The sequence below is a fragment of the Haliotis rubra genome, unplaced genomic scaffold (genome assembly GCF_003918875.1).
Source record: "Haliotis rubra isolate DU_JTF1 unplaced genomic scaffold, ASM391887v1 Scf522, whole genome shotgun sequence".
In the NCBI taxonomy this organism is placed as follows: Eukaryota; Metazoa; Mollusca; class Gastropoda; order Lepetellida; family Haliotidae; genus Haliotis; species Haliotis rubra.
In genome coordinates this window covers 601,444-625,433 of record NW_025767216.1, presented here as the reverse complement: position 1 = coordinate 625,433, position 23,990 = coordinate 601,444, and the positions used below count along the sequence as shown (strand labels likewise).

Genomic DNA, 23,990 nt, shown 5'->3' with positions numbered 1-23,990 from the left:
ACGAGTAATTACGGAAAATGTGTCACTTTTTAAAGTTCCTGTCAGATCTCCATCTACTTTCAGAGGTCATAAACTTTCAAGGTGACAAATGGTCAGCCATGTTTACAAACGCGAATTTAGCTGAAACATTTTGTAATTACTTTGATTGTAAACTGAAACTCATTGGAAATGAATGTTTTGTTGACCATAATGTGAAATGTTGGTGATCAGAAACTATGTTCCTGTCTTGTAAATCTCGAAATAGTGAGACTGTAGCACGTAGAATATATTGAAAAGAATGCCCTGGATTTGTGAATGAAGTCAGTGAGAGAGAAATAGTTCCGTCGTCCAATGAATATATATCTTTGTTTGACTGTCTGCTTCGAGGGTCATTCACTAACTGCACAATGTGTAAATATCAAAATGATACCAGCTGCCACTTATTTTAACCCATGTAGGTAATAACCAAACATTTAGCATTAGGTTAATTCGGCATCTCGGAAATGTGGTGGCCTCCTACTACTGAGTTTCAAATATCTCAACTCAATAATGTTGTCAGAATCTACCAAGCACATTTGAAGATTATTGTTGTATGATAAATTTCTTTCATTTTTCATTTTGTTTTGAAATCATGAATCAAAGTGCCATATTGACCATACTGTATACACATCAAGCATGTTGAATCTTACCTGCTATGACTCCAAACGTAAGGATCAAAACCGTGACAGTCCTACAAAAGGATGCAGCTGTCAGTCCTACAAACATCAATATGCCATCCAGAACACCCGTCAATCTGTTTCCAATTCTGTCTTGAATAATTCCTGCCAATGGTCCTGAAAAAGTCCGTCATTAGTTTGGTATATTTGTAGCTGTTAGTCCGAATTTCATTTGAAACATTTAGTTCTTTGAATGAACCATGTATTTCTTTCATCATACTGTTTCCACAACAAAATTTAGTAAATATGCTCCATATTTAGTGTGTTTTTTTCCTGTAATGAACTTCAACATGGGAACTTCAACATTATTTCGTGGTTGAGCATCAAACATTGCAGACAAATGTTTCAAAATACGGATGAACAGTCAGTTATGTATTAGGTGAGATACCGAACGTGTGTCCCTAATATGTACACAATGACCCTGAGTTGTGTGTGGCAAAGACTGACGTGACAACAGTCTTTAGGAACCGCACAGATACGTATACCTGCTCAAACCAATGTCCATGGGTATCACCTAATTGCCCAATCAATCAACCTGTAAGTAAAGTACATCGAAATGTACAATACATAGTTCCTATGTGGTATCCTCCCAAAACTTCCACATCCCAAAACTTCCACAGCTTATAACAACAACATTTCTGGTTGACTGCACACACTATGGCATACTGATTACCTCAGTCTGTAATGGTTTAACCCATTAATCAGTAGTGAATACAAACAATCACTTAGTAATATATTAACAAAAATACATATCTTTTCTGGTTTGATATAACAGTCTATGTAGAACATTTGTATCGAACTTATGTCCTATAGTGTCTACGATTTCACCCGCACATTTGACAGTCATAACCCTGTCACTGTGTACTGTTGTTGGAGCAAGTGGACGGTTCTGTCTCTGATGCACCTGAAGAGTCTGGCGTAGAAGAACACAACTGTGATAATGTTGTTACTGTAGTGACATTATATACCTCCACAGTGTCACTGCCGTAACACGCAGTTTTATACATGACAGGGACATCCAAAAATAAATATGTTGTCTATTACAAATTCTTTAAACATCCTGAAATATCTGACTGACAAATGTCATTAAATTATCTTTAAAAGTAAACATATAAAACTGTCTATTATTAAAAATGTCACTACCGTTATTGTGTCACTACCATAACAATAATGGCAATGTGTATACCACACCATTATCGATTTCCTTATTTAATTGCCCATTTCTGGTGTCCCCCGCCATGATGTTGCTGGAATATTGCTAAAAGCGGCGTAAAAACAAACTCAGTCAGTCAGTCCTTATTTAATTAAAATTGATTTATGTGTTTATTTCTGAAATTTGTAGTGCAAGTGTTTCGTAGTAGAGCTTCACGTAAGCATAATACAAAACATATTCTCGTTTTGAATGTTTTGCTACATATTACTTTATATTTGTAAATCAGAATTGAAAGGAATTGTTTGGCTTGTTGGCCCCTTTTAAGCAATAATATAAAATTTCAAAACCTATTAGCCATGTTATATTGTAAAACTACTTATTTTAATATACATGTACATTAAATGTACCTCAAGCTTGCATAATTCATGTTTTGTATATCTAGAATACTATGAAAGTAATCAACAACAGTTCAAGGTATAAATAACAAAACAAAATTTACAATTTTTGCCTACATGAAATATATACGAATTTATATTATATATATTTCAGATTTATTAACTAACTGCTCTCTTCTCTACTAAAATCTCTACTCTGCTAAGTCAGGTGATTATAATTATCTGTTGTTTCAGTTCAGTGCACTTCCTGGGCTATCCTATTGCCTACAAAGGGGTGATGTGGAGTTGTTGTTTTAACAATGTGTGCTGGTATTGGGATGTGGAAGTTTTGGGATATAACCTATATATATATATATATATCATTATATAACAAAGCATTAAGAGGTACATTGAACAAGAATGTAATGGAGTAGTGCACATTTGCTCTCCGTGGTGAATGTGGCGCGAACAACAGAATAAACCGTAAAGATATGAATTGCCTTCTCAAACGAGTTTGCCACACACGTAGTTTAACATTCGACCTGAACCTCTGCTCTGCTCAACTGACAGCTAAAACGTATGGTTGTAGCCCTGAAGCAAGCACTCTTACCGCACAATGAGAACGTTCCAAATAATGTTGACCCTACCCACGATACTTTGACCAAATCGCCATCAACCTCTTCCAGAATGGCCGGTGTAATGACCCCAGGTGAAGAGTTTAGATCACCACAGAGCACATCAATAGCAAATCAAGCAACACAAACCACCCATGCCTATCCACGATCAATGTCCTTTCTTTGGCGCTTCATGGTTTTGTTTTCCAACTGACATCCAGTGTTTTGTCCTTTATTCTTGAATGTGTCTTCTTCCTCAAAACGTGAGTACCGTTTGCATCTACTTTGTATAGTATTTCTGACGTGTCAAAGTGGTTCCTGCAAAACAAGCAGCATCTGTTCCACAAATAATAAAGTGATAAGACACGACGTTTAGAATAGTGTTGATTTCTGTGTTCATTTTCAAACATTTATTTGGTGATTTTTCCAAGTGGGCCTCGTTTTGAAACGTTTGAAAATGTTCACATATTCGTAATAGCCATACCCTTCCATTATCTTGGAATCTGCGTTATAAATGTAACTTAATCAAAGAATTGACATTAATGGAATACTGTGTACGGCACTTTATAAGGTACAACTGACATCACTGTATGGTAGCTATTGTCGGACTTCAATGTCAGTAGTGTCCGCGTTGTACGTTTTGCATGACGTCAGAGAGACACGAAGCCTCGTAGTTAATGAAACTAGAATGTGATCAAGAACAAGACAGTAAACGTGGAAGTGAAACCTATGCAGGCTATGCTCATTAAAAGCCTCAGTCCAACAGCACCCCCCCACACCCCCCACACCCCACACCCCTACACACACCCACACACCCCAAAAAGAAGAAATCAAAAATATAAGCCCCCTACGAAGCCTTCTCCATGTCATAGCGAATCACTGGTGCACGGAACTGGGCTCTGGGTTTTGATATCAGTTTATAATATTCATAAACGCTTACAACACCAAATACTAAAGTATGTTTATAATGTTTACTATGTATAGTCCAAAGGTCTGGAGGTATATTGTATCACTGACACATGTTTCCATTACCATTTTACCATGTATAAATAATCACTTTCACTAAAATACATTCATTCACTACAATTTAAGCACCATTACGTAAGAATATAAATATTTCGTTTTATGAACATACAGTTCAAGCGATTAGCACATAAGCCCTATATTCTCAAGGCTTCTTACAGTTTAGGTGAGCAGTTTGATATTGAACGTATATCGTGATATATATTTAGTAAAACAACATTAATGTCTTATATTTAACATCGAAGTAATGTGTTTTTAAAGAAATTCATGAAAAATGAATTAAGAGACACGAGTCCTGAGAGAATGGAAGTGAGAGAAAAAATAAATGTACACTGTGTGAGGCGCCTCCTTTCGTTTGGTACAATGACATTATACCATGGATGCTGCTTCTGATATTTTACATTATCGTGGATGTAGCGTCTGTTGCTTTAATGTCATAATACATTTTCAAAGACGCTGCTTGTACATTGTTTGAATGTCCTAATACATTGTCGTGGACGCTGCTTGTACGTTGTTTGAATGTCCTAATACATTGTCGTGGACTCTGCTCATGTTCTTTTTAATGTCCTAATATATTTTCATGGATACTGATTCTGTTGTCTTAATGTCGTAATACATCAACATGGATTCTCCTATTGACTTAGAGACTACGTAAATTGCAAAGGATTTTGCTGATTTTCAAAACTCAATTTTTATATTAAATACATTTGTATTGTTTTGTAACGTAACTTGATGATGTCAATATACATGTCAATATAAATGTAAGGGAAATTCACAGAAACAAACATTAATATCAGACTTTTTCCAGAAGTGAGTTCATCTTTTTGTATTAATAAGATTCAAGATGGCGGCATGTACAAGTATATCTATCGATTGCCGATAGATTTTGTTCATGGATTTTAAGAGGTAAATGTACATGTATTTTGCATTTTATTGTGCTAGTATTGAAATGTGTTCTCATTTGTATACTGTTTGTTTCCATTATCCTTTATTATCCATTATCTATGTCACCTAATGTATTGTTGTGCTATATTTAGATATGATGTGCTGAATAAAGGAATTGTTCAATATTCAATCGTCTTTTTTTTCTACCCTCATAGACATACCTATGTCTCAAATACAGCGATTCGACTCATCGGGATTTGACTGTATAAGGGATAGGGTGGCGTACAACCTGTTGTTCATATATTTACCTTCATAGTTTACGCGGGCGGTGGGGTAACCTAGTGGTTAAAGTGTTCGCTCCTCACGCCGAAGGCCCGGGTTCGATTCCCGACAAGGGTACAATTTGTGAAAACTCATTTCTGATGTTCCCCGCCGTGGTATTGCTGGAATATTGCAAAAAACGGCGTAACACCATACTCAGTCAGTCATAGTTTACGCTTCATCACAATACACTGTATATCATGTATATGCAAAATCAACGAGTGATGGATGACTGTTACTGTGAGACGCTAATCTCCATTGTCCTGGATGTCGCTTTTGTGATTTTAATGTCCTAATTCATTGTCATGGATGCGATTTAGGTTGTTTGAATGTCCGAATAGATAGCGTTCCTTTGGTTTAATGTCCTGATACATTGTCATGCATGCTGTTTGTACATTGTTTGAATGTCACACAGCGTCTGTTGGTTTAATGTCCTGATACATTGCCATGCATGCTGTTTGTACATTGTTTGAATGTCCTAATACATAGCGTCTGTTGGTTTAATGTCCTGATACATTGTCATGCATGCTGTTTGTACATTGTTTGAATGTCCTAATACATTGACGTGGACCATACTTATGTTCTTTTAATGTCCTAAAAATAGTCATGGATGCCGCTTCTGTTGTTGTAATGTCGTAATACATCGATATGGATTCTCCTATTGAAATAGAGACCACAGAAATCGCAATAAATTTTCATAACTAAGTTGTCAAATTAAACATGCATTGTAAATAAGAACACCATATGTATTTGTATTATTTTGTGACGTAATTGGATGATGTCAATATCCGGGATAGGATGACGTAATAGTTTACCTGTATTTACCTGTATTTCATGTATTTACCTTTATATTTTACGCTTCATCACAATATACTAGTACATATCTTTGTTTTATGCACAATCAATGATGGGTGGATGACTGTTACCGTGAGACGCCAGTGTTGAATCTACAGGAGTTACTCTGGGCTCAGCACTTGAAGATCTATATCAATTCCCGTCCTATACAAACAAGACTCACAGATGATATGTTAATTATACCCTGACGTCATCCAAATAATGGCTCTGATCATTTAACATTTCTTTTGTACAGAATATAAATATAGATATACACATGACGAGCAAAAACATTCAGCCAGGCCAAACTATATTTATAGGAATGTGGATTCCAAATGTTCTCAAATGATACTGAACTAATTGTAGAAATGCAACAGGAACACCAGCTTTGGTTCACAGATAGCATAAATATGCGTGCAACATTATCACGGGATGCATCTGGGTACACAACACAATATCCGTCACGGTGGCAGTCCAGAAGTCAACAGTAACATGCTATGGTGCATCTGTCAGCCTGAATAGGCTCATACCTGTTGGAATGCTGTTGGAGCAGGCCATGACCCGTCGCCGTACAGTTTGGCTGCAATGGAATCGCCAGGCTGCTCAAGTAAGTGTTCATGGTGTCAATCACTAGATCGTCCGATTCAAACTTGATTTCAGAACGCTGCCATGTGGCTGGAAAATTTCTGAATTAAGGGTTAGACAAGCAAGAAAGAGGCCTGTGTAATTATTGCAAAGTGTGTTCTTCGAATTTCGTCTGGTGAGTGTTTTCATGACCGATGTATATTTTTAAATAATTTCATTTGCTTTTTGTTATGTTCAGAACATTTTAATTTGATACCACATGTTAGTTACTCTTTCAGTAACCAGGTTAATTGAAGCACATGAGTTTCTGTTTGATTTATTGTACTCAACTACAAACAGGAATGATAGTTCGATACGTAATAGGTAAAACAATGGTATCTAAATTCAGATCTATACATATTTATATGTATCATGTTTTAAAATGAGACTTTCCCAGCTAAGTCGTCTCAGTTGTTGCTGTGTGTAAAACTGGGAGTTGGTTAACTAAGATGTTTTATCACAGTTGCGTGAGATGTTAATCTGAATTTGGGTTTATGCCTCTTTTAGCAATATTCCAACGGAGGACACCGGAAATAAGCTCCACACATTGTTCCCATGTAGGTAATCGATCTATGGTGTGACGATTGAACCACTAGACTTCCCGCTCCTCGTTTTGAGGAACTTGCCGTGGTCATTATTGAGATATATGTGTAATTTGATTTGCAGTGACACGCGCCTGAGTGAAAGACTGAATCACACCACTCATTGAAAATATGTCACTGAATGAGTGGGCTGTATTTATTGACATTACAGCAAAAAACATCAGCTCCTGGAACCTCAAAGCCCTGCTGTATCTGAAGCTGAGATTATGTCAGAGGCTATGCCAGAGACTATGTTTGAATATGTAAATATGTTTAATATTATATCCTAAGATGTTTTCATATATGTACTCTCCGTCTTAATGGAGGAAATAAAGCACATGCATTCATTCATTCAGTCAGTCAGTCATTCAGTCATTCATTCATTCATTGGCCCCTCAAAGCATATTGGAGCATCAAAACTTGTTGGTACCTAAAACATTTTGGAGCCTCTATACATATTGGCCTCTCAAAACATGCTGAAGCCTTCATACATATTGGCTCCTGAAACATGTTGACCCCTCAAAACATGTTGGAACCTCCATACGTATGGGCCCCTGAAACATGTTGGAACCTCCATACGTATTGGCCCCTGAAACATGTTGGACCCATCAGTACATGCTGCTCTCTTCAATACATTCCCAACATCACACAAGCAGACAGTAGGAGATTGCTGCTGAATAGTAGATGTGGATAAGCAATAAATACATGAAAACGTCCTGCTGTATTAGATTATACTCAAAGCCAACTTTCATAGACTCTTCATATCCAAGCCACTTTTATTAACTAATTGCATATAATTTCTATTTCTCTTTTCAGGCTTTTATTTTTACCCACAAAATACAGAGAGGTTCGATGTGTATACAGGAATAATATAAGCGTAGTAGTGAAAGAGATTATTTACAGGTCTTGTTTTACATTGTTTTACATCACAGACATCATCTAAGTCCAGATATAGTGAATGCCACTAACAAATTCACGTTCATAACTTGTTTTACAGCGTGTTTACAGCGTGTTTATGCGTGTTTATATGCTTATATCAAGATATACATAATGTGTACAGTATGGCTGGACTCTAGTGTCGTCTACGTTAACAATGTGTACAGTATGGCTGGACTCAGTGTCCTTTACGTTAACAATGTGTACAGAATGGCTGGACTCCGTGTCCTCTAAGTTAACAATGTGTAGAAAGCTACTATAATACAAACATTTCAAGTTCTGCCAGCAACACGATAAGGAGATTAGTAGTAATCAGGGAGGAGCATCTTGCTTAGACAGGATATAGACTAGTGTCTGTCTGTCTGTCATTCTGTCTGAAGTACCATCATCATAAAATAACCAGAACTTTCTTCTCTGCCATTATGGCGCTGTCCACAACGCTTTGTGTTGATCTTCAGGACCATGGGCGCCGGTTTCATAACATGGCATCATGGCAGTGTCTTTTAAATAGAGCTTTCTTCTCCCCCTTCATGTTGATATCGTTGGTACATATCTCTGTGTGTTCCTACTCACCACCATGGCCACCGGTGTCATAACATGGCATCATGACAGTGTCTTATAACTAGAGCTTTCTTCTCCCCCGTCATGTTGATATCGTTGGTACATATCTCCGTGTGTTGCTACTCACGACAGTGGCCGCCAGTGTCAAAACATGGCATCATGACAGTGTCTTATTACTAGAGTTTTCGTCTTCCCCGTCATGTTGATATCGTTGGTACATATCTCCGTGTGTTCCTACTCAGGACCATGGCTGCCGGTGTCATAACATAGCATCATGACAGTGTCTTATAACTAGAGCTTTCTTCTCTTCCGTCATGTTGATATCGTAGGTACATATCTCTGTGTGTTCCTACTCACCACCATGGCCGCCGGTGTCATAACATGGCATTATGACAGTGTCTTATAACTAGAGCTTTCTTCTCCCCCGTCATGTTGATATCGTTGGTACATATCTCCGTGTGTTCCTACTAATGACAGTGGCCGCTGGTGTCATAACATGGTATCATGACAGTGTCTTATAACTAGAGCTTTCTTCTCCCCCGTCATGTTGATATCGTTGGAACATATCTCCGTGTGTTCCTACTCACCACCATGGCCGCCGATGTCATAACACGATTTCATGACAGTGCTTCGACAATCGTCGCCTTTTTCTCCTCAGTCACGTTGATGTCGCTGCCCACTACAAGTCTCATGCTGACAGTGTCTTTATATACATCATGCACCCCGAACATCGGCCACAAGGGCTGACTGGAGTCTACATTGTTTAACGCCGACATCACCTTATTCTCCTTCACATCAATGAAGATAATCTTCTTCCTGGCGTCATCATAGACAACACCGTAGTGTAGTGTGTGTGATGCCCCTGCTGTGTTAGGGATGGTGTCAGGTAGATGTAACACAACCTTTCCCTCCTTCCAGGTTATCATGCATATCCCTTCATGAGTATTACACTGGCCGACGGTCAAACTGTAGGCATGAGGACGACGGGCTACGTAGTAAGTCATGTCCCTCTCTCCCTCAGCACAGACACCAACCTCCAGGATGAGTTTGCTCCTGTGAGTGTTTTGTCCAGTCCGACCCTGGTCTCCGTCTCCCCAGTACTGTGGACAATCAGCCAAGGGGAGGGGATAGTACTGCACGTGCCCCCGTAGTTTGTCAGTCTCTTTCCTGCAGACCTGGTGTCAGACTTGCTGTTGATCAAGTCTCCCTCTGTGTTGATGTGGGTGCGGTTAAGGTTAATTCTATCTGTGTCATACTTCAGATGTATACCTACAACACATAAACGTGGATTAGATGCTCATGTTGTCAATCACTGGGTTGTCTGAATAATATGGAATATTGCTGAATGCAACGTTAAACAACAAACAAACGAGTAAAAGATAATCTTAAGAACAAATGATAAAAAACACAACAACGTAAAGGTCAGTTTTGATCACTGATTGTTATGTACAGGCCATGAAACTACCGTATCCCGTGATGGGATTCAAACCATGGACCTTTTGCTTGGAAGTCGGATGGCTCGTCCACATGGCTACAGGAAGCTGACAAAGCGAAAATGTCATATGTATATCATTTCACGCCCTGTCACATAAACATCGTATCTACTGAGTGTAACATTCTGAAAGAAGGTACAATAAGTGACCAGTCCAGCAAACACTAATCAGGTGTCACCGATTCAGAAGACAAATTCCCTCTAGGAAAATGTTGCTGTATCCCAAATATAGTCAGCATTGACATTGGGGTCAGGATTTATGTTCAGCAAACTATGCTTGTCGTAAGAGAAAACTAACGGAATCGGGTGGTCAGGCTCGCTTGGTTGCCACATGTCATCGTATCACAATTGCTCATGCTGTCCATTTCTTGATTGTCTGGTCCAGGCCGCCGCCATATTGCTGGAATATTGCCGATTGCGCCGTTAAACAACAAACAAACAAACACTTTGTACGTCGATCATTAGCCAAGCAGTTGTTCCAAAACATTCTACTACAGAATACACTGGGTGGCTAATGTAGCCAAGCCCCCCAAATCACCTCCATGATGTGACAATAGGTTCAGAGGCTGTAGTGTAAGCAAAGATGGTAAATGGGTAGATTATGAACGTACAATTTAGCACCATCGACTTGTCCAAGGCGTCTGGTTTCAGCAGGTGAACATCGCATTCACTGAGCAACCCTGCAACATCAACATTGCCATCACTTTGATAAAACAACATATTCATATCTTGTAGTGAATGTCAATATTTAAACTCAACACATAGGCCAACATTTAAGTGTTAAAACCTGGACTCAGTTATCTGAACGAAGAAAGTAAAGGAACAAAGGTGACTGGACTTTACCAAGCAAGAAATGTGTGGTTTCTGAGGCTCTCTTCACGATGTTTTCGTTCTCATCGATGCTCTGAAAAGATAACCCTTAATCAGACTTAATTGTCTGTAAGTATGTATGTCGGGACATATGGGGAGGTAGGCGATAGGTATGTACAAATATCTAAATATTTTAAACTTAACTCGGAAAAAACATACAATGTACCGAATATGCCGTATATTTTATCTACTGGCACAGCGTTGTTTCTGGATTGCTTTACAATAGTCTGACAACCTTATAACGGCCTACGATGTGTAGTCACTATAAAAGTGTTATCTATAAATTGTCCCAACTTCGTTGTCAACGAATACCTCCAAAATAACTGAATGAGTGAGTCAGTGAGTTAAGCTTTACACATTTTTTTAGCAATATTCCAGCAATATAACGACGGACGACACCAGAAATTGGTTTCACACATTGTACCCATGTGGGGAATCGAACCCGGATCTTGAGCGTGACCTAAAATGACTGAAGTTACCTTGTACCTCTTTTTAATAAAGTGAATGTTTAAAAAGCATATCAGTCTCAGTTTGTTAATTCTGATATAGCTTGCATGTATTTCGATTTTGGTTTTGTCTCAGTCACTGATCCTCTTCTGTTTTCCGATGTGCTGAATCAATGAATGAATGAATGAATGAATGAATAATTATTCCTTAACACCCGCATCAGCAATATTACAGCTATTCGCGGCGAGCGATGTGCTGTAGACATTAGATAGGTAATTATGGACATGTACTTCTGCAAACGGATTCAAAATGTTTTAGATCGTTGTCTTACATTTTAATTGGTTTTAGTACATTTAATTCTTTGTAGTCATACATACTATCTCATACGCTCTTCTTTAGCGGTTACGGTGCATTATATTATTTTAATTACCAAACTCACGTTCTTATATTTGATTTCCATTTCAGCTATGAAGTCATGTTCAGTTTGAGTTTCCTTGTCTGAAACAACACCATGATGTAAATACACCCTTAAGAATGAATGAATAATTGGTGCTTTACGCCCCATCAGCAATAATAGGACATCCATAAGAAATCTCGACTGTAAAATTCCAACATATTATGAGCAACTGTTACTGTTTATTAAGTGCGTGTTTTTTAAGTATCTTATACAACTCGCCTGGCTAGACAATGGCATAGTGTCAATAACTACCGGTGCTTTAAGTATAATATTAGTTGTTTTTCGAGCAAAAAACTCGAGTTGCTGAGAATGATGTGTCACATGTTATATTTGGGATTACACTTTCTCCGTAAAGTACAAATTCTAGTACTTTTTGTTAGGTTGAGTGCAGCCGTGATTTGAACCAACACTCTCAGAGTCAGGCACCCGATCACATAAAGTCAGCGATCTAACCTACTCAGCCACAGTGGTTTCCATAGAAATTGAAGTCTGACAACTGGTAGACTACATCATGTACTTTGTGTATCCCTCTGACAAATGTGAATTGACACCGCCCACATAGTCGACAGCTATAAATAGACAATGTCAGTTTGAAGGACGCTTCTTAGTAAATTACGGATTCTAGACCCAAAACAGTCAAAGAATCTGTAATTAACTGAGAACGTGTAGTCCCAAATACAACAGAACACTATAGAACGCTGTTCCATTTCTACACGCAATAAAAAATCAACTCTGATCACTTTCTGAATGGCATTGTGTATCCATAAGAATAGTGCATCTGTAAGCACTATAGAATGCTGTTCCACTCCTACACGCAATAAAAAGGATCATATAAATACCTCTTGCATATTGTTTTTCCATGTCCTTGGTCACGACAGCCCCAAATCGTGATATGTTTGATTTCAGCTTTGACAAGCCGTTGGTGTTAAAGACAGCTGCGGGTATGTCCTGTGTTTGAGTCTCAACAGTGTCAAGGAAAGCCCTAGCTGCCTCCCTTACAGAACTCTCCAACTCCAGGAGGTCTGATTGTGAGGCATACGTGATAACCTTGGTGACGTAGTCTAAAACCTCAGAGCATTTCTTCGAAGCTTCTTCACATGTGTTTAGCTGAGTACGGAGACTTGTCTTGGCCGCCTTCGTCTGACCTTCAAGATCAGTCAGAAGTTCCTTCTCTCGTTGGTCAAGTTGTGCTCGCAGAGTTCTAAAAGTATGGCCAATATTTTCTTTCAACGTGTTGTGCGTTGTATCTGTGATGTCGGTCCCTCGTCTGATATTCTGAATGTTGGACTGTTGGCGAGCTTGTAAGGTTGCCAGCCCAGTTTTGTGTTGGTCCATCTGTTTGAGGATACTTTCAGCTACCACATCTACCTTCTCAACTTCATGATCTGCGTGATCTTCAAATCTGCATCTTCCACAAATCAAAATGTTGCATCTCCGATCAAAAAGATAAAGAGAGTCATGGCTGTGGATACTGCAAGGGGTTGGAATGTTTGAGACAGCTGGTTTAAGGTCGCTGAGGTTTTGAAGTACATGTTTTCTGGTAAGTTTGAAGTCGCTGTGCATATTCTGGCAGTATTCACAGAGGAGCTCTGCACACTCCCGACACCAACACACAGCCTGGTTGCCGTCATCTTCGTGTGTGCAGAGAAGCTCTGTGGGGCGATGTTGGACTGTGAGATGGAATATTTCCTTCTGTCTCACTGCATCTTTCTGGAGGCTTGTGTCTGTGAGGTTGACCTCCGTCTGACATGTAGAGCATGATATCACACCACCAGCTGCAGATGTCGCACACGTCTCACACACAGCATGTAGACAGGGCAGTAGGTAGGGGGCGGGGCCTTTGAGGACAAACTGCTGATGACAGACAGAGCACTTTGGGAAGATGTCCATTCTGAAAGAAAGTAGACTCTAATGAGGGATCTCTGTGATATTTCCCAGTAAGATTACAGAATTCCGGATACCTTCCGCCATCTTTGAAAGCACGCGAGTTTACTTTTGGTTAGGGTGAGGGTAAGGTTTAGGGTAATGTTTAGCGTTAGGGTGACGTGACACTAAACAGTATGGCTGGTAGGTATCCGATATTCTGTAGGTGTACCTATTTCCCTTTATGGTGACATGGGTAGTTTGCAAACCAAAATAAAGTTGTCACCCAAAGAATAGTTAACAAGCATCTCGATGTTTAATTTACACCGAACGTCAAATCGCTTATTGGGACCCAAGACATTTTTGTCCACAGTAGAAAGCTTTTAAAATCCTCCTTTCTGTCAGAAACTAGAAATATTTGGACCCGGCCAATATCTGTCGTGTTCATTTGCACAATTTCGTTTGTTTCACACAATCCTAAACACTGGTTTGCAATCTGTAGTTACACCAATCATTATTTCACGTACTCGTCTACAGATAGATTTCGCGGAGACGCAACAGTAAAATATCAGTTTTTATCAAAGGAGGTTATGGTGACATGCAAGGCCTGATCGACATATTTCTTTCACTTATATTTAACATCCATTGAGGAATGTACCTTAACTCCTACGTTACATTTGGTAAAAGCTTATACCTGATGTTTTGCCAGAAAGTTAAACCATTTTATCGGTCCCAACATTGCATTGTACATTTGTCCAACTATTTTAAATAAGATATGTCACTGTGTCCTCACCACAATGTGTTGTTGAGTTAGACTATGTTTAGACTAACATCTAGTCTCTGGCATTAACTCATTTTGCATGAAAATGGTTTTATATTTATGTTCTTAAAATATAATAAAAATGTCCAGAGACGCATTGCACTTATAGATAGCAACAACTCATAAAGATTCGGGTTAGAATTGATTTTCAGCAACCCAGGTTTGCTGCACGAGGCGACTAACGGGATCGGCTGGTCAGGCTCGCTGACACATATCATCCGATCCAAATAGATAGTCATGATGTTGTACACTGGATTGTCTGGTCCAGACTCAGGTTATTAACAGACCCGCGCCATAAAGCTGGAATATCACGGAGGGCAACGTTACGCAACAACCCCAGCCAAAACAACAACAATAACAACCAACCAAACAAACAAACATAATCCCTAAAACAACAAAGCCCATACAAACAAAACCCACACACACCAATGAACAACAATAAAAAGTAATACATTGTAACGCGCACGCGCATGCACGTGTGGCTATTACGACCGAACTTACGCCAGTTCATTTGTGTTGTTCAGTGAGAGGCCAGGCAGAAATTTAAAACAGAAAACTCACCCTGAGTATCATTTTACCAGCCCACCTCCATGTGATCTCTATGTCCCCGAAATACTGGGCGACGCGCGGCATATCAACGTCATCGCCTCAGCATAGTGAGAGATCCACACACATTCTTTTAACTGCAGCATATACCATTGCAAGGCAGTATTTTCACCGCGACCACAATAACTATTCTGCAATAATCGATCTTTTCCGTGCTTTTGATATCTTTGCAGAGCAAGCTGGTACGTTTTTTTACATAACGTACTTTTAAACCAACACTACACGGTAGAGGCTTGTTTGTCCAGAATGTGACACAAAACACTGTGTCAGGGCGTGAGTTCGCCATCATCGTAGAACGAAAGTAGAAATTTCATGTTGTTACGTATCACAAATAACCAGGTTGTAAACTGTACAAATATTGTATTTGTACCTCCAGCAGTAACAACGTGGCATCATGACATATACTAGCAAATGTTGGACCAGGCAGATAACCGTGTACTGGCCTGCGAGATGAGAGACAGTTACAACACACCTACCTGGACAAATAGCGTCCTTCTCTGTGGTACAAAGGTCGCTTCCGGCCGATGACACGTGACTAACATACTTGAAGTGTAATCTATCCGGTGCATGTTTACATTGTTATTGCCTGACTACACATCCACGCTGTTCATGTGTAGAGACACATAACAACATGTGGGGTGTTGGGGCGTATATCTGGTGAATGAAACACAGCGTGTTTAATGTGTGTGTATCGTTCATCGTTATGTGCAAACAAACAGGTATAAAAGGTACTCAATATGACCATTTTCCCAACCATCTTGTTCCCACACAAGGGGGCGGTGGGGTAGCCTAGGGTTAAAGGGTTCGGTCCTTACTCTGAAGACCCGGGCACGATTCCTCATATAGGTACAATGTGTGAAGCCCATTCCTAGTGTCCCCCGCGTGATATTGCTGAAAAGTTGCTAAAATCGGACTCACTCAATAATCACTCGCTTAGATTCCCGGCTCACAAAAAGTCAGACAACTGATAGTCTAGACTACACACTTTGTGTAACCCTCTGACAAGTGGAAATTGGCATGGCTATTGCCGCCGAAAACTATGAATAGCCATTGCCATTTAGAAAGTTGGTCAAAAGTACTAGAATCTGTCCTTTACGGAAAACGCGTAATCCTATACATAACATGTGTAAAATGAAAATGCATTGTGCACGTGAACACCTTTGCTCAGTTCTTTAAACTGGTGTTGAGGAAAACTGACATGGCCATTAACAAGCACAATAAGGTCCCCCCTGTGTATGCGATGTAGTAAGTGAGTGTATAGTGGAATACACGTGTATAAACGGGGAATGGCTGGGATCGGAAAGCAGGAGTATGTAGTTGGGTTGTGTTTGTTTGTTGTTTAACTCCGCACTCAACACTATTCCAGCTATGTGGAGACAGTCTGTAAATAATGGAGTCTGGACCGGACTGTCCAGTAATCAACTGCACGAACATCAATCTACGTAGTTGGGAACCGATGACATGTGTCAACCATGTCAGCGGAGTCAGCGAGGTCAGCGTTACACAACAACTCCAGCCAAAACAACAACAATAACAACCAACCAACAAAATACACTTGATTTAAATACAATGTTTCCAATTTTTCCCATCATCCCATTGGCGGCCATCTTGGATTTCAAAATGGCCGCCACATTCAATAATGTACTGAACTTTGTCAATGCAGTAATCAGTGTGGGAATGAAGAGGCTGACACATTGATAATCTACCAAGCCATCTGTGCATCTCAGCGAAACTCGTGTGACTCTGAACTTGTTTTCTTCTCTCCAGATACTGCATACGTATTGGCCCCTGAAACACGTTGGACGCTTAATTCATGTTGACCCATCATGTTGGAACCTCCATACGTATTGGCCCATCAAATATGTTAGAACCTCAATACGTATTGGCCCCTGAAGCATATTTGAACGTGCATACGTATTGGCCTCTGAAAAATGTTAGATCCGTAATACATGTTGGCCCATCAAAACATGTTGGAACCTCCATACGTATTGGCCCCTGAAACTTGTTGGACCCTTAATACATGTTGGCTCATCAAAACATGTTGGAACCTCCATCCGAATTGGCTCCTGAAACATGTTATAACCTGCATACGTATTGACCCCTGAAACATGTTCGAACCTCCATACGTATTGGCCCGAGAAACATGTTAGACCCTTAATACATGTTGGCCCATCAAAACCTGTTAGAACCTTCATACGAATTGGCCCCTGAAACATGTTAGAACCTGCATACATATAGGCCCCTGAAACATGTTAGACCCTTAATACACGTTGGCCCATCAAAACATGTTGGAACCTCCATACGAATTGGCCCCTGAAACGTAGGAACCTCAATACGTTTTGGCCCCTGAAACATGTTGGACCCTTTATTCATTTTGGCCCATCAAAACGTGTTGGAACCTCCATACGTGTTGGCCCATGAAACATGTTGGAACCTGCATACGTATTGGCCGATGAAACATGTTGGACGCTGAATACACATTGGTCCATCAAAACATGTTGGAACCTCCATACGAATTGGCCCCTGAAACATGTTGGAACCTCAATACGTTTGGGCCCCTGAAACATGTTGGACCCTTAATTCATTTTGTCCCATCAAAACATGTTGGAACATCCATACGTATTGGCCCCAGAAACATTTTGGACCCTTAATACATGTTGGCCCATAGAAACATGTTGGAACCTCCATACGAATTGGCCCATGAAACATGTTGGAACCTGCATACGTATTGGCCCCTGAAACACGTTGGACCCTTAATTCATGTTGACCCATTAAAATATGTTGGAACCTCCATGCGTATTGGCCCCTGAAACATGTTGGAACCTCCATACGTATTGGTCCCTGAAAATATGTTGGAACCTCCATACGTATTGGCCCCTAAAACTTGTTGGACCTTTAATATATGTTGGCCCATCAAAACAGGTTGGAACCTCCATACGAATTGGCCCCTAAAACATGTTAGAACCTGCATACATATAGGTCCCTGAAACATGTTGGGCCCTCAATACACGTTGGCCCATCAAAACATGTTGGAACCTTCATACGAATTGGTCCCTGAAACATGTTGGAACCTCCATATGTATTGGCTCCTGAAAATATGTTGGAACCTCCATACGTATTGGCCCCTGAAACTTGTTGGACCCTTAATACATGTTGGCCCATCAAAACAGGTTGGAACCTTCATACGAATTGGCCCCTGAAACATGTTATAACCTGCATACGTATTGGCCCCTGAAACATGTTGGAACCTTCATACGAATTGGTCCATGAAACATGTTGGAACCTCCATACGTATTGACTCCTGAAAATATGTTGGAACCTCCATACGTATTGGCCCCTGAAACTTGTTGGACCCTTAATACATGTCTGCCCATCAAAACAGGTTGGAACCTGCATACGTATTGGCCCCTGAAACATGATGGAACCTCCATACGTATTGGCCCCTAAAACATGTTAAACCCTTAATACATGTTGGCCCATCAAAACATGTTGGAACCTCCATACGAATTGGCCCCTGAAACATGTTAGAACCTGCATACATATAGGTCCCTGAAACATGTTGGGCCCTCAATACACGTTGGCCTATCAAAACATGTTGGAACCTTCATACGAATTGGTCCCTGAAACATGTTAGAACCTGCATACATATAGGCCCCTGAAACATGTTGGACCATTAACACACGTTGGCCCATCAAAACATGTTGGAACCTCCATACGTATTGGCCCCTGAAACATGTAGGAACCTCCATACGCATTGGCCCCTGAAACATATTGGACCCTTAATACATGTTGGCCCATCAATACTTGCTGCTCTCTCCAATACATTCCCAACATCACACCTCCGTGGTGTAGTGGTTAGAGCGGCCGCCCGGAGAGCGGAAGGTCGCGGGTTCGATCCCCGACCGCGTCATACCAAAAGACGTTAAAATATGGTACTTTTTGGTCCCTGCGTGACACTCGGCATTAATGGGTACAACAAGGACTAGCCGGCTCGGAGTCAGTGTAATGTGTCTGAGTGGGGTATTCATGCTTCACTGCGGCTTGGTATCTCAGTGGGCTAGCACTATAAAACCAGCTTCAGTCTGGGCTAGTACAAGCAGTCGCACCTACACATGCACACGCATGCACGTCGTCATATGAGCGAAATATTCTCCTCACCTCACCTCACAAGCAGACAGTAGGAGATTGCTGTTGAATAGAAAAGATTTGGATAAGCAATAAATACATGAAAACGTCCTGCTGTATTAGATTATACTCAAAGCCAACTTTCATAGACACTTCATATCCAAGCCACTTTTATTAACTAATTGCATATAATTTCTATTTCTCTTTTCAGGCTTTTATTTTTACCCACAAAATACAGAGAGGTTAGATCTGTATACAAGAATAATAGAAGCATAGTAGTGAAAGAGATTATTTACAGGTCTTGTTTTACATGCACAGGCACCCGTGAAGGGCCACCTTCTCGTGGTGGGTGCTGGGTCACGCTAAGCGCCCTTCAATCCCCCGTTGTGGACCCGGGGGGATATTAGGTCCACCAACCCGTTTGCCGTGGGTTGCGCCCCTGTGTCGGTGGAGGACGGGAGGCTGATGGTTGAGGGCACTGGTTCCAGGAACAGTGTTCCTTTGCCCAACACACCACTTTGCCCCTTACTTCACCTAGACGGGTGGTTGAACTGGCCCGGTTCAATCAATCGGCTGGTCACGCCAGGCCCCTGTGCATAGTGAGTATTATTGCACATATTTGATAAAATATTTTGGTATTGGTTATCCCATTTTCAACTTATTCATGATATAGTCCTATGCCAGTAGGCGGTGGCTCATGGGCCAATCTGGATATACTGACCTCTGAATTCTGTGTTACTTGGGAAAAGTGTCATGGGCCGAACCAGCCTGGCATTTATTCTTTTAGTCCTTACAGCTTTTCATGTTTTTATATCTGGAGTATAACACCCCTGTAGCCCTGGTGTTGTTGATTGGTTTCCGTTACAACATCGTCCATGTTGACACTCCATGGTGGGTGGGGATCAGAGGTGTTGAATGATATTACTTCCACCATGCCTCTCAATACTTCTTCTGGTTCATCTAAGAACAAACGTCGTCATATTGATGGTTCGTCATCTGACGAGGAAATCCCTACAACTGTCTCTGATTCTTGGCCGAGATTTATCGTCATTGCTTCTGAAGATGAAAGACCCTGAAAGCTTAATCCATTTGTCATTGCTAAGGGCATCAAAGGTGTCTGCGGTGATGTTAAAAATGTCACAAGTCTCCGAAATGGCTCTATCCTTGTGGAATGTGCGCGGAAGCATCAATCCGTTAACCTACTGTCTTTGAAACATTTTGTTAACACAAATGTTGTTGTCTCGGTGCACAAGACACTGAATTCATGTCGAGGAATCATCAGAGATCGAGCTCGTTGTCTGTCAGATATGAGCGAAGATGACATCACAGCGGAACTAAACTGTCAAGGAGTCACGGCAGTCAAACGTTTTACCCGTAAAGAAAATGATGAAATTGTCAACACAAACACCTACCTCTTAACCTTTAGTCTTGCAGTCCTACCAACCTCTATCAAAGCTGGATATTTCAATATAGGTGTTGCTGTCTATGTTCCAACTCCACTTCGGTGCTTTAAATACCAGAAGTTTGGACATGGCACTAGAACTTGCCGAAATAAAACAGTCTGCTCCCGTTGCAGTGGTGGTCATGAAAACACTGAGTGCACAAGTGTCATCAAGTGCGCTAATTGCGCTGGAGACCATTTGGCTTCATCGAAAAAATGTCCATGGTTTGAACACGAATCACAGATTCTTAAAATCAAATATACACAAAATATCTCTTTTTTTGAGGCCAAAAAACTCGTTCCTACTCCATCTGAAACTTCTGCCATAACATTCTCAACTGTGGTTTCTGCACCAACTCCAGTAGCTAAAGTTGCCAAAACCTCCATCATGTGCCAAACATCAATTTCTTGGGTTATAGATCAACTGATGCTTAACGAAGTTACCCAGATGTCCCAAGAACAGGTGACAACATCTGTGTCTTCCTCTCAGACGGAGGAATTGTCACAATTCAATGTCGTCCAATCTGAGCCAGACTTGCCAAAAGATAAGGATGAATCCAAAATTGTAAAACGCTTATCCAACAGCGAAAAGAAGAAAATGAAAAAGACCAGGGCCCTCCAACACGTTGAGGTGCCTTCTTCTCAGTCAGCCCCTGTAAAGGTTCGAAATCAGTTTGAACCTTTGGAGATGGAGGTCTGTCCTCCTCTCCAAAACTACGGGAGTGGATCCCAATCCCAATCTAGAACTCCGATTGAGCCTCCATTAGCTCAAGTACCATACTTCAGTGGAATTGCAGAGGTCTGAAAAATAATGTCAATGAAATACAATTACTAATACAGGATTTTCGACCATCAGCTTTATGTCTTCGGGAGACATACATAAAATCTACTGACACTTTTAATTTACGACAATATAAAGATTATCACTGTTTCTCTCCTCAAGGAGATAAAGCGACTGGAGGTGCTTCTATTTTGGTCCTGCAGGGTATTATCCATAGCACTGTCCCTCTTAATACCAGTATTCAGGCCGTAGCTGTTCGTCTGACCTTACACATTGCATTGACACTGTGCAGTTTGTATATCCCTCCTTCTTCCACTATTCAAGAGTCAGAACTTCAGAAACCTGTATGATCAACTTCCGAAGCCATGTCTAATCATGAGCGATCTTAACGGACACAACCCGCTTTGGGGAAGTTCCCATACAAATCATAAAGGTAAAATCCTTGAAAAATTTATTTCAGATAATAACCTATGTATATTTAACGACGATACAAGCACATATTTACATCCAGCTACGGGAACATATTCTTCCCTGGATTTATCACTTGCTGACTCAATCTTGTATACTGAATTTGACTGGATGGTTCATGATGACCTATGCGGGAGTGATCACTTCCCAAACCATTATCAAAACAATGTAACAAAGTAAAACAGGCGACAACAAAAGGTTTGCAAGGAATTGAAGTATCTATTTCAGTCACAGTCCCATCACAGAGTCCACAGGGCTGGTCTGGTCAGCATGGTCCCGGCAGGGTCCAAACAGCTGTAGGTAGAGGCAGGCAGAGAGTCCCTCTCAGCTGGCAGTAGCGTCGTCTGTGAGAGCCCATTCCTTGTACCTTTTGGGGTCTCCATCGAAACTCTGAACTACCGAGGATATTCCTTGTGTCCCTATTTTTGATGATAAACTGGACAACTGTCCTGAAATTTGGTTTGCCAAACCTTGAAGAAACTCGCCTAACTCCTGGCCTGCCATTTTGAATACTGGACAGTACTAACAACAAAACCCTTGTCTACTCACTCGTTTTCTCGTCGGGCCAGTCTCCACGTAGCTTTTTCCTCCTCGAAAGTTCGTTTCCAATGGAGATCTGGGTCACGGCACCAGTTGAAGAACCCTGAGCATCGCCTTTACTTGTAACAAAGTAAAACGGGCGACAACAAAAGGTTTGCAAGGAATTGAAGTATTTATTTCAGACACAGTCCCATCACAGAGTCCACAGGGCTGGTCTGGTCAGCATGGTCCCGGCAGGGTCCAAACAGCTGTAGGTAGAGGCAGGCAGAGAGTCCCTCTCAGCTGGCAGTAGCGTCGTCTGTGAGAGTCAGTTGGGTTCTGTCTTGAGAGTGGGGCTTGGCTGCTTTTTAACCAGCGTACCCCCCTCTCTTAAACGTCATACTGGCCACAAACAATGTGGCAGGTTGATCCAGCTAAGTCCACTAGATTAATCATTCTCATGGCCAATGTCCAGTGTGGCGCTTCGCGTCCAGTTTTCTTTAACTCCTTGTTTTTAACTTCTAGTGAGATATGGTGTCTTACTTGTCATATCCCGGTCAGTCTGGAGGGACTGTGGGCAGTACACCGGTCACGCTGGATTAGTGTCCGATGCATTTGCTCCTGTTTTCTATCCACCACATGAATCACTTCCCTCATTAATGTCTGGTGTGACATTTTTTAAGCCTTCGAAAGACCCTGTCCTGACTTTTTAGTGAAATATAGTTTCTCAGCCCGACACGCACCGGTCAGCTAGGTGGCAGAGAAATAGTGCGTCTGTCTCACTGGATTAGTGTAATGGGCCAACACAGCGGCATGCTGCTTATTGTGTTACATTCGCCCCTTTTCACTTTGAAATTTTTCGCAGGAAAAATTTCATTTTTTTTGTACTGTTATATAGTCCTTGCGTTGTGTTTCAGCCGAATATTGTTGCTACAGTCCACCATAGTTCACAAATGGGAAATTATAGTTTCCTTGAAAGGGTTGGTAAATATTTACACAGTTCACTCACATTCCCACAGTTTCAACACACTGGGGAATCTAACCGAACTTGGTCGTTCACGAGTTAGTCCTTGGACATCCCGTCGGGACACACCACAGTCTGGATCACGTTGCCGCCGTCGTTCCTGGGTGGTGATTATCCAGTCACGTCCAGACTTGGGTAGAGTTGTCGCACTACCGTTGTGGTTCCCGTTCCGTCCACCCTTCCAGGCACGAGTGGTGCAGAGGCTATCCGCTACCCGTCGGTGGTAACCGCACCTTCCGTTTCAACAGACACCAACTCGAACCCGGAAGCAACATGGGTGTGTTTTCCTCTCCTAATTCTTTTGGCAAGCCAGGGTTTGATAAATTTGCTTTTTCTCTGGTGGAGCCTGTAGAAGACTGGGTCACCTATCTTTATTTTGTTTGGCTTCCTATTCCTGTCAGCATACTTTTTCTGTCGGCGCTTAGCCTTCTTCATGTTCCTATGTATCAGTACGAAGGATTTATGTTGCTGTTGTA

The 23,990-nt window shown here is 41.0% G+C and overlaps 1 protein-coding gene across 1 annotated transcript; it reads right to left on the bottom strand.

The window, feature by feature from the left end:
* Positions 1-9,601: 9,601 nt before the first annotated feature.
* LOC124252736 (E3 ubiquitin-protein ligase TRIM33-like) lies at positions 9,602-15,711 on the bottom strand. The gene is made up of 6 exons (XM_046686389.1): positions 15,633-15,711; positions 12,707-13,758; positions 11,850-11,908; positions 10,937-10,997; positions 10,705-10,773; positions 9,602-9,870 (listed from the first exon to the last, which is right to left on the bottom strand). Exons 2-6 carry the CDS (start codon positions 13,755-13,757, stop codon positions 9,602-9,604), a joined length of 1,509 nt encoding a protein of 502 aa, XP_046542345.1. The 5' UTR covers position 13,758; positions 15,633-15,711.
* Positions 15,712-23,990: the final 8,279 nt, after the last annotated feature.